The sequence below is a fragment of the Cylas formicarius genome, unplaced genomic scaffold (genome assembly GCF_029955315.1).
Source record: "Cylas formicarius isolate icCylForm1 unplaced genomic scaffold, icCylForm1.1 PGA_scaffold_6__28_contigs__length_40554024, whole genome shotgun sequence".
NCBI lineage: Eukaryota > Metazoa > Arthropoda > Insecta > Coleoptera > Brentidae > Cylas > Cylas formicarius.
The window spans coordinates 24,304,960-24,321,437 of NW_026844347.1; the positions used below are offsets into that span (position 1 = coordinate 24,304,960).

Sequence of the window (16,478 nt, forward strand, 5' to 3'; positions counted from 1 at the left end):
CACCACTCTATTCTGTGACGGTTATTTTTGGCATTTTTTTGAATTAAGTTCGTGCCATATTGGTAGCCCATGTACATCCTAATCTTCCAGCTCATTAATTGTCAGTCTGGAATAGAATAACTTAATGATTGTTATGTAAATACGGTAAATTATTGTCATTAGTATGGGAAAATTCAGTAAAAATATAATTTTGATTCGAAAATATTATTTTTCTACTCAACAATACCCAAGTGTCTATTTAACACTTCAAAAACGAGAACGAGAAAAAGAAAAAGTAGTATGCAACCAATTGATAAACGTCTTCAGTTACTTCAAACCTGGACTGTACTATATTTAATAATGTTAATCTAGTTGTGGCGTAATTTTTAACTCTCACCGTAAATACCACGGTGAAATTTCAATACTGTCTATATGCGATGTGAAAATTGTCCCGTTCATTTTAATATTGGAGAATCAAACCATCCTTATACGGAGAAACTGATTGCGTGCTCGTCACTAAATAAACTATATAAGTTATCTGCGTGAAATCAAGCCTCATTTTAGTCGTTATTAATCTTGAGCTCGGTAGGGACCATGCAATTTTTACATGTATTTGTGCCTCCATTTTTTTGTTAAAATTTTGCAAATGCTATGAATAATGTAACTAAAGTTGAAAAACCCCGTTAGGTCCATCACAATTCTAATGATTCCAGATGGTTGGGTTGTCTCCTGAATAATATTATTATCCTATTAACCTAAGTTAGTATTCCTAATTTACGAGAATTGTCCAAAATTTCGTCTTGGATAACACAAAAACTAAATGTGAATTGTTAAAACAACATTTAAAACCAATATGTCACCAATATTTTTTGGGATTAAAATGTTGGTCAACTAACCACGGTTATATATATTTAAATTTAGAGATAACTTTCACTAAGTTTTCGAAAGCTCTTAATATGTTTAGAATCGTCAAAATTTTACTTCGCAAGAAACAATTTTGGACTAAAAGTAGTAGCCAAACCACATCAATTGCTCTCGAATGTTTGAAGCCTCTTAAGTTATTGTCTATAAACCGATTTCAATTACATTCGGTCCATTTTATTGATCAAATTTATTGAAATCTAACGGAATTTCTATGAGAGTATTAACCTTATCAAGGCACATGGATTATACGACGATTTATTGCCATGTTCCATTTAAGGCAACCCGTTTTGCGTTGTACGCTTGTAGGAAACTAGTCCATCGGTTAATATTCAGATACCAATAAGCTTCTTTTAACTTCATATCTAATCTAGTCAGAGGGTCGTGGAATTTGGAATTTTGGAATAAAGTAGTTCAAACCAAATCAAAACAAGTCGAATCATGCACAGAATTTTGTAATTGTTTTGCGATTATCTAGTTGAACGATTGTATTTGCTATATTAACCAGCAGGTTTAACCTGTTAATAACTGTTATTTATGCGGTGTTAATCTATTCATTGCGGCAATTTTAGTCCATACCGGCGTGTGTTTAATGATTTGTTTTACACTTAATTCCTGTCCTTAATTGTCTTGTAACAACTGATTTACCTTGCTCTGAAGCCGTAACATAGCTTCTAGTTAAAAATATAGTCTCTGGTCGCCAATAAAAAGGATAAATCGGAGTCGACGGTCGACGCTCTAACTATGTAGATCGTTTTGATTGTCTATTTGGGGAATATGGGAAAGACTCTAATCTGGAATAAATGACGTTACACCAAAATGTGTATCGTTAATTGTCAACTATAAAATGATATTTCCGTCTTCTCTGAAAGAGAGTATGGTTCATATATTACCAAAATATTATAATTTATCTAAAAACGATCACCCCGTAGATGGTAATTGGGAAGTCATGGGCTCGATTATTTAGAAGTATTTAATTACAAAAAATCGCATGTAGTGGCGTTATCATTTTTTTTCCGATTAATTCCGACCACCGTCTGCAAAGTTATAGAAAAAAAAATGAAACAGTAGGATCTTCACAAAATCGAAAAAAATTGAATTCGAATCATTGCAACAATTAAATACGATTTATTTTTTTATGGAGCACCCTTTTTTCCAATTAATCAAAGCTATAAACTGGACGTCAGTTGTTTCTATCTACCCTCAATAAACCAATACAATTGACCTTCGGTTTTCGGGAAGTGTTTATAATGAGTTCGGCACTCTTGGAAAGAATCACACACAGAGAATAATATTTGAACCTAAATTTTTCATTTGTGCGACAAATGTAAATTTAACGAATTATCTTACTAGAAGTTCACTCTTTCGTCAATATGATAACGCACGCACGCTTTAGCAAGCACGAAAACTAGGTATCCCCAAAAATGACTGGTAATGCTGCGTTGTCCAGTATGAAATATTAACCTACTCTCACATGTTATGACCAGACGCTCATTTCACTCAAACAATATCGAAATTCTTCAGTGGAGTAAGCGTAAAATAATCCATTATTTTAAGCATTTGGTCCCTACGTTAGAACTACTAATAAGAACTACTATTATCCCAGCTCTGTATGTGCTCCTCGATTTGACCCTACTATCATATTAAAAGCAGAGTTCTTGCCAGATCTTAATTAGAAGAGGTGTTGTTTGCCGAACATTGAAATTAAATTTTATGGGTTATTTACAATTAAAAGAAACTAAATTAATAATCAACTTCACTACAAACATTCGAATATCTCTCATGATCGTAAAAAAAATTGTATCGTAAGATCGAAGTAAAGATAAAAGGTGATATATATTAAACAATATAATAACACATATATTAAAAGAGTATGTTTTCGCAAAAACGAGTAAGATTTTATGCAAAAATGTGCTACGCGTATAAAATGTAATCTATATGTTGGTCCCGTAAACATTAAAAACCTGTCGGATCTCCTTTACGGTCATTGGATTATACTTTGGAATCAGTATTTTTAGACTCTAACGACGACAATAACATTTTGTCGACACCAACGCTGCATACAGAAAAGGAGAAAAGTAAACATTTGACCAAGAAGGCACAAACCCGTCGAAAGCGATCCAAATGCGGATTTCTAACCGTCCACTGGTCTATGCTAACTATACAATCGTCTGTCTAATAACATCGCAAACACACCTTCGAGGATTTGTCTAAATTCGAGGCGAAGAAAAAGATGCCAAGCCTTTCCTAAACAAATCAACTCGAGAGCTTTTAAACACTCGCCGCATTCCAGCCATGTTTACTTTTAATTCTTTCTTCTCTGCAGCGAGCGAGGCCTGTTTATGATCAGCCACGCTACTATTTATAGGGGCATGCTCGACTGACTGGAAGTGGTAGATCGGTAAAAAACAGATCCACTGACGCTGATTGAATTATTAGCTCAGTGGCAAGTGAAATTGGAGGTGTATCCGAGCGGAAACCATATAATTATCCCAGTGAAGTAAATCAAAAGTAACGTAAGATTAGAGCTGAGATAATCAAATCTTGCTTTACAAAGGGTCACGCAAGCACTATGCAATTAAGTCCACCTTTTTAAATTGTTCGCTTAATTGTTCATGGTAATTTATTCGACAATTCAATGACAATGTCAAAATGATCTGAAAATCCAAAACAATACTTGCAGCCCGCAATTGCGATTGCAATGTAGTATATTCCCGCATGTTTTGTTCACAAGGCATTGGTTAATGTTATACGTGATAAACTGATATACACTCACAGATTGATCTCAAATTCGTTTGCATTATAAGTCTCATAAGTCTCACACAGCCTCTAACTGTAAGCATGACAACCTGTCTTTTATAACAAGCTTATTTAGTTAATACATACTGAAAATTGATACTGTCTGGGATAATTTTTAAAGAGGTCGATACACGTCTCGGCCTTTGGAACATATCAGCCATCACATTAGCGATATTATAATAGTCAAAAAGTCATTCGTTTTAACGCAATTCCCAGTAGGTATATTATTCCTCTACTTAAATATGGTTTCGAACAATCCTGAACTTGCTATATCTAATACTCATTACTGCATGCGGAATATTAAATAAAAAGTATTCATTCGCATCCCTAAACATCTCAAAAAAAAATGGGTTTACTTAAATAACAAATAAAATTAAATAATAGTTCTTATAAATTTTTAGTCCAAAAACGCTTACATGCAAATATATTTGCCTACCTTACTAGCAATACTAGCGATATTTTAAAAAATCTGTGACTTTCCTGTGACATAGCATGAAGCAAATTGCGAGTTTCCCATTTCAGGAATGTGAACGCGAATGGCTACAACTTAAATATCTTACATTAAGTATTGGCACCATTTCTATCAGATTTATCATCAGAATGATTTTTGGTATCTTCTGGTGACTATGTTCGTAAAATTTATTCAAGCCATATGGATTAAATTATCTTCTAAAAGGATTTATATTTTCTTATATTAAGGAATGGATCACTCAACCTATTATATATAGCGACTATTCCACAGCATCCGTGGCTTTCTGCCTCAACTGACTGAAACGTTATCTAAGTGTTTTAATGGAAATTTGAAATTGTGTTAGATCTGTGCTTAGCACATAGTCTTATTTGTTGGATATAATGTTGGCAGAACAACAATATCATCCATTAAGCTTGCAAACACTGCAAACGTAACGGTAAGAATGTTTTAAAAAAAATACTCTCAGACTAATCCGCGGATACCAAATTTGAATACACGCACGAAACGTCGTCAATTTCTAAGGCAGTGATCGGTAGTGCAAATAAGGAATTACATCATGCCTATTTTTGGAATAAACACGATTCGTTAGCTTAAGCTTTATAACCTGCATACATAAGCAAATTTTAAGGTTATTTCAAGGTTCAATGTTTGTCCAATAAATATGTGCAAAGCCCGGCCCGTCAACCAAACCGGCGATATCACCAACACTTAACAATATACTCACGTATACGAAAACTTGGCATTGCAGATTTCTGTAAGAGATCTTTAGAGGGCCCCGGCACTTAATTTGAATATATATGTGGAACAGCAAATTTGTCGTTTTCTTCGAAAATGTACGCTATTTTCTTCGTGTATTGCTTAATAAACTACTGAATTAAGTTGAGCTTTTTTTTAAAAAAAAATCGTTACATTGAGTTTTTGTTTTATCATCAAAATATCTGTGAAACTTATTTAAATAATTCTCACTGTCGATATACCAGATGTGCCAAGCAATTATTAACCGAAACATTTTTATTTCTTCAGAATATGATTTTTGGAACTTTGGATATTACCACCTCAGACTATTATGGATTTAGTTAAAGCGTCAATTGTTTAAAAAAAGAAACGGTTTTCCGTTCATCTTATTGTTGGTGGCAAACTTTTAAATGAGCGCATTTTTTTTTAAATAGGTATAGGCCTCTAATTTTATTTCTAAATAATTTTATGCGAAAGGACGTTTTTAAGAATTTATAATAACTTCTCCAACAATGCAGAGAGGAACGGGAAATAACTTGCACATGTAGCGAAATCACCAGTGAGCGTCAACATATGTGCGTTACATTATTACAGTAATAAATTTTAAAATAGATCAGGATGTGATTTGTTAAGAAATATGTTTATTTATTGCAAAGAAGTTACGATTGCGCGGCTAACTCTAAAATAAATATAATGGGGTAATGTAATTTTTCAGTATGAGTCATTATTATTAGAGATACAAAAAATATATATGAAGCTTTAAAGATATCGAACGGTGCATATTTTATAATTGCTTTTTTATCCATGAAGTGTACGAAAGGTCATTTTAATACCTTCTGGCTTTTTGGTTTTTGAAATCTGCAATAGCTTTTTTGTTCTATAAAATTTATGCCATTTCCTTAATGTGCTGCGGTATCATTAGTTAGTGCTAATGTGGACTGGAATTAATTAATTTCTAATAAATTAATTTCTAGAACAAGATGAACAATATTTGAATTTACACTTTTTAAAAGTAAATTTTATTTGAATAGGGAACTTAAACGAAATTGAATTTGAAAAATATTGCTTATAAAAGTAAGGTTATACTATTAAAAAACTACAGTTCGCAGAAACAAATCAATTTCGCAGTTCTATGTAACAAATATAATCAATTAAAAATTATAAAATTCAAATCCTCTTTTAACGCGCTGTCATTGGCCGTGACCGGTTGTGACGCCAGTTCGCTCGTAAGACTACGCGCCAGCATAGAGAGAGAACCCATTAGAAAACGACAACGCTTGCTTTTGTTATCTTGTATTTAGTATCAAAAAGAAAGTTTTGAAAATGACAGAAGCCGATTTTGTTTATGGTGACATTTTTTTTTAAGCTAGTGGAAACCTAAATACTGATTTTAATAGAATATTATGCAACAAGTGAGGTAATAGTATGTTATGTAACAAGTGCGGTAAACGGCATTTGACTTGCGAGTTTGTTTGACACGAGCGAGTGTTTAATAAATAAGTGACTCAGAAAGTTTATCAAACGTGTTGCAACACGAATGCATTCACTGACATGACCGTCAGAGTGGACAAACGTCAAAATTCAAGGAGTGGGAAATATCTCCGAAAACATCCGATTGCTCGCAAACCTGTCCGGTAAAATCCCGGAAATCTCCGAAGGGGCTCGGATCCGTGGGAAATGTAACTGACGTAGTAAAGTGACGGTTCCCACAAGCTAGATCGTTGTGTAATTATTCATTTTACGGACTGAAGTGAAAAAGTATATTTTTTATTTTATATAGATCACGAAGCCATTCCTGTGGAGACTCCAATAGGATGATTGCAAATTCGAAGAGTTAAAAATGTTTTTCTACTCCCCTCTGTAAAATGCCTAATTACATACCGATCTAGCCTGCGGGAAGCTTCACTATACAATGTCAGTTTTCCACGGATCCGAGTCACTTCGGACCTTTCCGGGGTTTTACGGCATGGGTTTGGGAGCAATCGGATGTTTTCGGAGATTTTACCGCACGGTTTGAATTTTGACGTCTGTCTATTCCTGTATGTATTCCAAATACATAGAAAAATTTTATACAATATATCACACAATTTAAATACTACGTGCTATAAGCTACAATTAAAATCTAGTGGACTATTCGGTAAGTAAAGTGACATTTATAATTTTTAAGTTTCCCATTACATACCGTTCGCATGAACTTTAGTGGTTTTTACAGTTTTTATATTAATATCTTGCCTAGACCAATTGAACCATTTTCAAATATCCGTGTGTCATTATCAGAAATAAAACAAAATTAAAGGTTAAGTCCTGCTTTTTCTTGTTTACACGATCTTAAAAATTTAATCTTAAAAGCTCTACCCTTGGAGGGTTTTTCTTCCAATTACAGTCTTTTTCTTTAAATGAACTACTTAATGATAAATTGTAAAAGTTAAATAAACAACATAACGTTTTAAAATTGTGTTTATTCCGTTGTTTATATGACATATCCAATAATACATCTCTCTCTATCTAACGCACACACGCACACAGTTAAAAAAAGATAACAATAGCAGAACCGATCGGAACGATAAACGAATAGGTTTAATGGCCACTAGTAAAATATTTTGTTTAAATGGTACGAAATTTAGTAATCCAATAATCTGTTATTATTTTTAATTTGTTAAATTGTCATTTTTTTCATGACGGTCGTAAAAAAAGTAAGTATGCAACACGTTTGGTAAACTCTTTATCTCACTCGTTTATTAAGCACTCGCTCCGGTGCGCTGCGCTCGTGCCAAATAAACTCGTGAGTCAAATGCCGTTTACCGCACTTATTGCGTAATATACTATTGCACGGTTAAGACTAAAGTAAGATCTGAACATAGTGTTAACAAAAAACGGCGGGTTTTATTTTCTGGTAGAGGAATAAAAGATTTATCTGGCGTTTTGCGGGTTGTACTCAAACACGATGGAACGATTTTTAATATTGTTTTTGTGTTGCTTCCAACTGCAACTGGCGAGATAAAATACAAACACACCTTTACACGAGCCAAAAATAAACGTAAATAATATAATTCTCGGCCTATAACCCGAGAATAACATAACACTATAACATGTCGCCTTTTCGATCGAAAAGCAGCGGTATGACATCACGGCCATTCCCGCGCATTTAATGTAGTCCAAAAGGAATAGTGTCACAACTTGAATTATTTATTGCATCTTAAATATTGAAGAAATTAAAAAAAAACTGTTCAAGTTCCTTATTGAACTTAATTTCAATAAACGCTCCTCAGTTGACTTTCTTTTACTGCATAAAAATGCAGTGCAGTTTTATAAAAAATATTTTTCTTAACTTAAAGAGAAAAGGATGACTTCTATTTCTTCTTTTTCAAAAATGATTTAAAAAAAAACAAAATCAAGATCTTCTGATCTTCCTTCCATTTAAGATTTTTAAATAAATAGGTGACAGGCTCGCGTTATTCAAGTCAATTCAACACTTTTGAATATTTCACAAATGTTTTTAGAGATACTTGGGGTGCAAAGAAGAAGAGAACGGAAACAGCAAGGCTTAGAGTATTCGGACGAGGCACTTACATTTTGCGGTGACGCATCTGGAACCAGCTTCTCCTTCCTTTGCCACTCGTTTATCTTGCGCAGTGACAACGTAACGTATTTTCTTTCTACGTCGCCCTTAATTCATCGGCCTCCGCTCCCTTTCGTATTACACCGCCCTTTCCATTATTAAAAAGCAATTTGCGCAGCTATTCAAGCTCGCGTTTACGTAACCAACGACGAAGATTTTCCCGCTACGTCCGGTGCGGCGGCGGCGTCCCGGATGCTGGGCGTTGTCACGGCAACCGTCAAAATAAACCGAAGAGCGAGGCCGGTCTGTGCATTTTCCGGATGCACAGCCAGCCAGAATCCTCTCCGACGATTCACGAAGCTAGCGAACGGGAGTTTTATCTCCGCGATCCAGACGTCCGAAGTGCGATGAGGGAGACGTTACAGGGGTGTGTCTGGTGTTCGTTGTACTCGTGTGCCGCATTAACGAAGGTGTGGTTACGAATCGGGAGTTGATATTTGCAGATTTCGAGTGTTAGCGAGTGCCGTTATCGGTGTAAGCCAGTCAAAAATATTAAGCGCATGTTCCGTAAGAAGAAAGTTAGTCTGTAATTAAACGATTGAGAACAATAATTTGAAGGGAAAAGTTGTGTAAACAATATTCGAGCAATTTTGACGCTGTATGGGGATGAATTGCGGATATCGCTCTGCCGGATAATTGAGACATCGAATGATTTTTCTAATTGAGTAAACACCAGCGTAGTTTTTTCTGCAAAGAAGAGCAGTTGCGAATGTTTATTTCGATTTCGCAAATGGGATCACTAAATTATTCATACTTCGTATACATCTCGACAGATATCGTTTATTTTTCATTCGAATGATTCGAACATTCCGTGTTTCGAGAATCGAGAACAAAATTATTATATATTCGAATTCTTAAAAACTAGCACGATGTAGTACTGCTGGTAGATAAGAATTTAATAAATTTGCGCAAATAATAACTGAGTTGAGCGAAATAAACCTGCCAAGTGCTATGGATGGTGATCCCTTTTTTTTTTAGAGAATCAGTGATGAAAACCAGGACTTGCTATCGTCTTTTATTTTGAATACATATCAAAAAGTTTTTCTTGTCTTAGAAGATACCAAAAAGAATTGACACTTGAACTTTCAAGATCTTCTTTTTGGTTGACACTTTCTTTATCTCGTGAATAGTCTTCTTTTTTTCTCTCTTTCATGATTGTTCATCGTTCAAAAAGAACACAAACGCTCTATTTAACAAGTTTAACTGCCTATGAGTTGCATATAAAAAACAACAATAGAAATACCAAGAACAAATAACAATATCTGTTTAAAGCATCCAATTTTACTCAAAAAAGTGCTTAAAGTGCGCATCTTTAATCACAATCGCAAAAAAAAAACATTTTTGCGTTACTCTAAATACGCTCTAGAATGTGCCATCTATATTTCCATAGCTCTTATACTTACTGAGATCTCCTAGGAAACTGCATTTGCATAACGGTAAACTATAATGTGTGGCGGGTCTGCAGCTTATTTTGTATGCTAGAGTATTCTTGTTGAGAGTGAGTAGAACCCAGCATTCATAAAAAAAATCCCAATGAACATACAAAAAGAAATATTATAACAACTTTTGGGTTTTCTACAATTTTGACCAGTCTATTGTTCATTAGTGTTATTATTATTACCCCAAAAATAGCGTATTTATTGATTTTCTGCAGATCATCCCTCCAGCATTGAGATTGCTTTAACCGTTTCCATTATATTTGCAAAAAATGAAAAAAAACTGATGTTTTCTCTTTAAATTGTTTATGAAATATTAACAGTTGATGCCTAGGATTTATAAAAAATATATAATAATGAACTACTAAGGTAACCTTCTGACGGTTTGTCGTACACGTTATCTTTTGACTGGTTTACTCTTTAACCCTTAGAACGAAATGCGCGTCGAAAAATTCGACCCTCGTTTACCCTTCGAACGCTCCCGCACTGCGGATGACGGAGGGGTGTTGATTGATATGACGCCCAAGATCTTGTATAGGTTGGCGTTTACGATATGGCACGTGTCGTTCTACATTGAAAATAGACAGGTGAAAGTATTTGCCTTGCTCTTCTTTCTTATTTATAATTTTTGACAAATGTACTCAAGCAGTGGGCACTTGTTGATTGTTTTCGAGGGAATCAAAAATTCAGAACTGACAACATTTGAATTGTCGTAAATGCGTTATGGTTAAAAGTGCTCGTAGAAATATCCAAACAAAAATTTGAGATCCTGTATATCCAAATAAAAATGGCGGTTTAGTTCAACTGTGAATTACTTGCAGCATATATGGTGGTGACATTTTGTCAAATTATTAGAAGAAAATCAATTATCAAAAAAGTTAAAAAAGAGGTAACCATCAATCAAAGCATTATGAACATCGTCAAAATTGACCAAAATAATTATAATTTATATTTTAAGAAGTGAGGATTGATTCAATTCAAGAAAAAACAATTTTCTCAATATTTGATTGTTTATTGTTACTGTCAAATCTGAACTTGCTGAAATTTCTTGATTCTATTTAATAAGTACAGCCCCAAAGAATTTCCGTTTTCAATAGTGTGACTTCATTGCTTATAGCGACTTAAATCGGTGCTGCTCATTCATGTTGCGTATCCTATTACAGGTTCATGAAAACTAAATAGAGAAAATTCAAATTTATTATCAGACTGTAATGAATTTAATATACTAGGGTAGCGCCAAAATTTTCCTGCCTGAATAAGTAGAGTAACAATTTTTTATTATTTTTCAATATAATCCCCCTTAACTTCAATACACTTATTACATCTCTTTATTAACAACTCAATTTCTTTAAAAATATATTTTTTTGGTTTGTCTGCTGAGCCAAAACAGCCTCTTTTAACTCAACTTCGTCGTTAAACCGCCGTCCACGTAAGTCCTTTTTCAAATATCCAAACAAACAATAGTCGCCGGGGGCCATATCTGGACTATAGGGAGGATGATCTATCTGTTGGAACCCACACCCTAAAATGGCAGCTTGTGCAACACCAGCAGTATGGACAGGTGCATTATCGTGCAAAAGACGCACACCTCTGGTCAGTTTTCCTCGACGTTTTACACGTATGCAGTCTCGCAATTTATGTAATAATGTTGCGTCATATTTACCATTGACAGTGGTATTAGTTCCTTTAAAATCTATCAAAAGAATTCCTCCACAATCCCAAAAGTTCGTGGCCATCACCTTTTTTGTTGACTGACAGACTCTGATTTTTTTTGGAGGTGCTTCACCCTTACGACGCCACTCCATTGATTCTTTTTTCGATAGAGGGTCATAATAGAGAACCATAGTTTCATCTCCCGTTACAATAGTTTCTATCACATTCTTAGGTTATGACCCACAGAGTTCCAGAAAAAACAGCGCACACTCGACACGGCGTTGTTTTTGAATAGCCGAAAGGTTTTTAGGAACCCATCTTGCACTAACTTTATGCATACCTAAATGAGCATGCAGGATTCGACTAACACTTGTATCAGAAAGCTTAGTAATTTCTCAGATTTCCTTAACCTTTAAACGTCGATCACTCAATACCACCTCTTCCACAATTGCAACAATATCTTCCGTTATGACCTCTACTGGTGGACCAGTTCTTGAATCATCTTCAAGGGCCTCCTGTCCCATTCGAATACAGAATACGAAGGAGAACTTTGGCCGTATACACCATCTTTCTTTAGTAATTTTAGGTGCTAAGCCTTCTTTTGTTAAAAACTTTATGACTGCTCGATACTCAATTTGCGTTATGTGCGACATTTTTTCAGACAGGTCTTGTTTAAAATGCTGTCAATAAAAAACTATTTGACGCAAGACTTTAATTTTTTGTTCGCAGCCTACTAAGATACATATTTAAAAGAAGACTAAGTTTTATCGTGATACTGGAGCTGCATCTATGTCAGGCCGGGAAATTTTGGCGCTAACCTCGTATATTTCTTGGCCGCGTTGCGTCATTACCAGAAAAAGCGGTACACCTACAGTTCAGAAAGGATGGGGTGGTTATTGATAATGTAATTTTGTTGGATAAGATTTAGTTAACTGCTATAGCAGATTAGTTTTTTGAAAAACTATAGACAATGATCCGTAGTTAACATAAAGGTACACATATAAATAGTAATATACTTAAATAGACATGTTTTTGTTAATTTGGGAGGAAATTGGATTGCCAAACAATTGTTTCACCGAATCCATGAAATCCCAGAAACGTTGCTAACTTGCCCTTTGTCCATGGATATTTCATCGAAATGCAAAAATATAATCAAAATGAAAAATACCAATCTTTTCTATCTGATTATTAATATTCATTTAAACAGTTCACAAAATTGCTGTTAATTCGGCTAAACAAATTTTAACCAAAAATTTTGATTTGATGCTATAACTGCTAATGAAACTTTTTGCAGTCCTGTAATTTTCTTTGTTTTCGTTTCAGCACTCCGATACCAAGACGCAGGAAAATGAAGAAACTGCAAAAGTGAGTAAACTATTTTTGCACCAAATACATAAAAACTTCCCTTTGTTATATCCATGTTACAAAATTTTGTATTTCTTTCAATTCCTGGAGTTTTTGCGAAGTTTATTCGAAATTAGTTTAATTTATCATTTCTAATATTTTCACATTTACTTGTTCATAACTATTTTTTGTTTCCTTCAACTTTGAACTTTATTGCAGATGTTGAGATCCAACACGTATAACGGGCGAGATGTTCACCGGAATCAATTGACACTGGGAAGATCTGGCTCGGCGACGACAGCAAGCATGGATTTGAGCTACGTGACCGAAAGGATTATTTCGATGTGGTTTCCACCCTCCGTCTCTCCGCACTCATTTAGACAGAGTCAAAGGCAAGCGGCCCACATGCTCATGAACAAACATGGGTATAATTATATGGTAGGTGAACATTTTACCTTACCTATATAATTATGGCAAAAGGCCGTTGTATACGCGGCATTAATTGAATAATCTCGTATATGGGTGGATCGATTATTTATGTTACTTTATCGCAAATACAGAAAAAGGAGACATGGATTACAGATTTTAATTGCAAATGTCGAAAAAAATAACATCGTTCCTATAGAAATTTTTTTTTTCGCATCACGTTGAAATTTTTGAAATATGCTGCACAAAAGTATCTGTAATTGAATTAAATACAAAATTACAATGGAATGATTTGGTAACTTTAAATTTTATGGTAAATTTCTCCTATAAACGTAGCCTGTTCTAATTAAAATCATTTGTCAAAATGTATGTCATATATTTGACTGCCGACTAGTCAACGTTAACTTTATACCACTGCAATGTCGATTGCGAACTCTTTTAAGCGTGATGCACCTGATATATCGATGCAGTTAGTCAATCCGGTTGCTAAATACAATTTTTGTGGTAATATTACTATGCATTTTTCGATACATAGTTTTCTGTTGAGAAATAAAATTATTATTATTATTACTCTTCAGTCAACACTGCAACTGTAATTACAATTTAAATATGCTTTTTATTTTATAATTTTTTTTTTGCTCAAAATTTTTTTCTTCAAAATTAGATCAACCAAAAAATTAAACATTTAGTCCAGTTTTTCTATCAAAACATGAGTATTGGTTGAAATTGTGTTTTAAACTACTGTTACTCCAAAAATATATCAGATTAATCTGTTAGTTGCTTTTAGGTATTCATTTTTTTAATTTTTAATTTTAAACTTTATAGATTCTAACAGTAACACGGGTAATTTACCCATTCGTACGTGCTTAGTGGTTAATTTAATTATTTATCGATATGTTTTTCCATTCTCTGAATTAACTTTTGACTCATATTCTATCTACCTTAGAAAATTCTAATTTAAATTTATAAAGCGTTTTGGTTTGAAATATTTCGCTTTTTACCTGGTGTTGATTTGCCTCTCAACAGACGTAAAAAAGACAAAAAGTAAGGTTAGGCGCCGCCATGGGAAATCCCGAAATAACTCGAAACGACTCTTGGTCTGTCGGTGAAGGTAGATTACAAAAACAACCTGAGATATGTGTCTTTTACTTAATAAATCTCCGGGTTGCTTTTTAATATATAGATACCAGAATTTATTTTTGTTTTTTGGGCGAACAGATATTAAGTATAATTTTGACAACATCTGGAATAATCTTTGGTGTCTTCCTAAAAACTTTTGAACCAAAAAATCTCTATACAGGGTGTGAAACAATTGATGATGGATGGGTATTATGATATCAGAAACTGTTGAATGGAAATATAAAAAAAAACTAAAATAATGACTATAGAAGACGTATGAGTAATCGAATGTTATTCGTTCATTACCTTTTTCATGACTTTTCCCGCTTTGCGGTATGACCAAATTTCCTATCGGTTGAATGCTACGATATGTGTGGTAACCTAAATCATGAAACCTAAAGTAGTTGACACAAATCTAGGTGCAAAAGAAATAGTTAATAGAAAGTGTAATTACGTATAAGTCGGTTAAGTCCAGTTGTTGCACTGCCAGCTTTCTAACATTTCATATCTTTTGTTTCAGGTGTTTAACCTATCGGAACCAAAAAAATCTTTGAGAAACGAACACAAAAACGTGACGGAAGCGAGCTGGACCCCTAACTTGGCACCCCCTTTAGAGAGGCTCTGTAGCATATGCAAAGAAATTGATTCGTGGCTCTCCAAGGATCAGCACCGAATAGCGGTATTACACGCAAGGTAGGGAGAATTAATTTTGTAGCCGTTACAACACAACAACAAACATTTTTACAGGGGTTCTAAAGAAAAGCTGGGTGTGATTGTCGCAGCCTACATGCATTATTCTAGCATATGCGGCACGGCTGAACAAGCGTTGGATAGATTCTCTATGAGGAAATTCTTGGATGATAATATTGGTCCTTTGCAACTGCCATCTAACCGAAGGTTGGTAGTTTGAAAACGAACAAATTGAGAATATCTGCAATAATTCGCAATATAAGATTTAGAATTAATTTAAATTAATAGAAACGTTTAATTCAGCTTTTAATATGTAATTGTAGCAATCTACATCATAAGTTTTTTTTTCTATCGTAATTAAATAAATGCAGATTTATACAAATATATAATCAAAATTTTGCACCAAATCTGGAAGTGACATTCACTTCCAATTTCCAATTTTTTTTTCTACTTTTACAGTGTTTCCTGTATACTTTGTATGCAGTTCGGTATGGTTGGGTAAAATTGCGAATATTTTACTCAATATGTGAAATATTTCTCGCAAGTGCTAAAAATTTTGGACTAGACATTAAAAAATCAAGATATCGCGACTATTTGCTTGTGACAGCATTTTAATAGACCAGGTTTACTAAAAAATATTATTTAATATATTCACAACAATATTTTTTTCTTTTTTTTTCAAGATACGTCGATTATTTTGCCGGTCTTTTGTCGCACAACATTAAAATCAACGCCGCTCCTCTTTATTTGACCCACGTGACGGTTTTGGGTGCCCCAGTTTTCCAAAACGGTGGATGCAAGGCCTTTCTCAAGCTTTACGAAGGACAGACTCCAGTTTATACCTCAGGTATGTTTAGTATATATTTTTTGAAAACTATTTTATACTCTTAAGTTAAGAACATGAATATTCCTAACAAATTCGATCATTAATTGATTTTTCAGACCACGTATTGTTGAATTTTGTTTTTGAACAGGAAAATGACTTCAAACACATCAAATTCTATTTCTTCTGATTTTAATTATGTTCAGGGTAAAGCATCAATTCAAAATATTGAGGATTTCGCTTACCATGTCATGTTGTTCAATATCTGAACATTTTTACTCATTTTATTTAAACTTATTTATTAAAAAATATAACACTCCTTTTAATCAATAAACTCCATTTGCACAATATACATGCTACTATAGTTTACTTTTCCACATAATCCTCTTCGTATTATGTTTTGGTTTGCCCACCTTTCGCTAATTTATTGGAAAAATGATTTTGAAAAACATATATTTAATT

The 16,478-nt window shown here is 33.9% G+C and overlaps 1 protein-coding gene across 7 annotated transcripts in view; it reads left to right on the forward strand.

Moving 5' to 3' along the window:
- Positions 1-16,478, forward strand: part of LOC132702969 (tensin-1-like) — a 53,739-nt gene that overhangs the window by 3,744 nt on the left and 33,517 nt on the right. For 2 of the 7 annotated variants that reach the window (XM_060671909.1, XM_060671915.1), the window contains exons 1-6: positions 8,499-8,935; positions 12,938-12,979; positions 13,178-13,396; positions 15,024-15,196; positions 15,251-15,400; positions 15,877-16,040. In XM_060671909.1, the coding sequence (XP_060527892.1) occupies positions 8,786-8,935; positions 12,938-12,979; positions 13,178-13,396; positions 15,024-15,196; positions 15,251-15,400; positions 15,877-16,040 (898 nt within the window). In that variant the 5' untranslated portion in view covers positions 8,499-8,785. Of the gene's footprint in view, positions 1-8,492; positions 8,936-10,383; positions 10,549-12,937; positions 12,980-13,177; positions 13,397-15,023; positions 15,197-15,250; positions 15,401-15,876; positions 16,041-16,478 lie in introns of those variants that run through there. The other 5 variants (XM_060671912.1, XM_060671916.1, XM_060671913.1 and 2 more) reach the window with 5 other exon arrangements.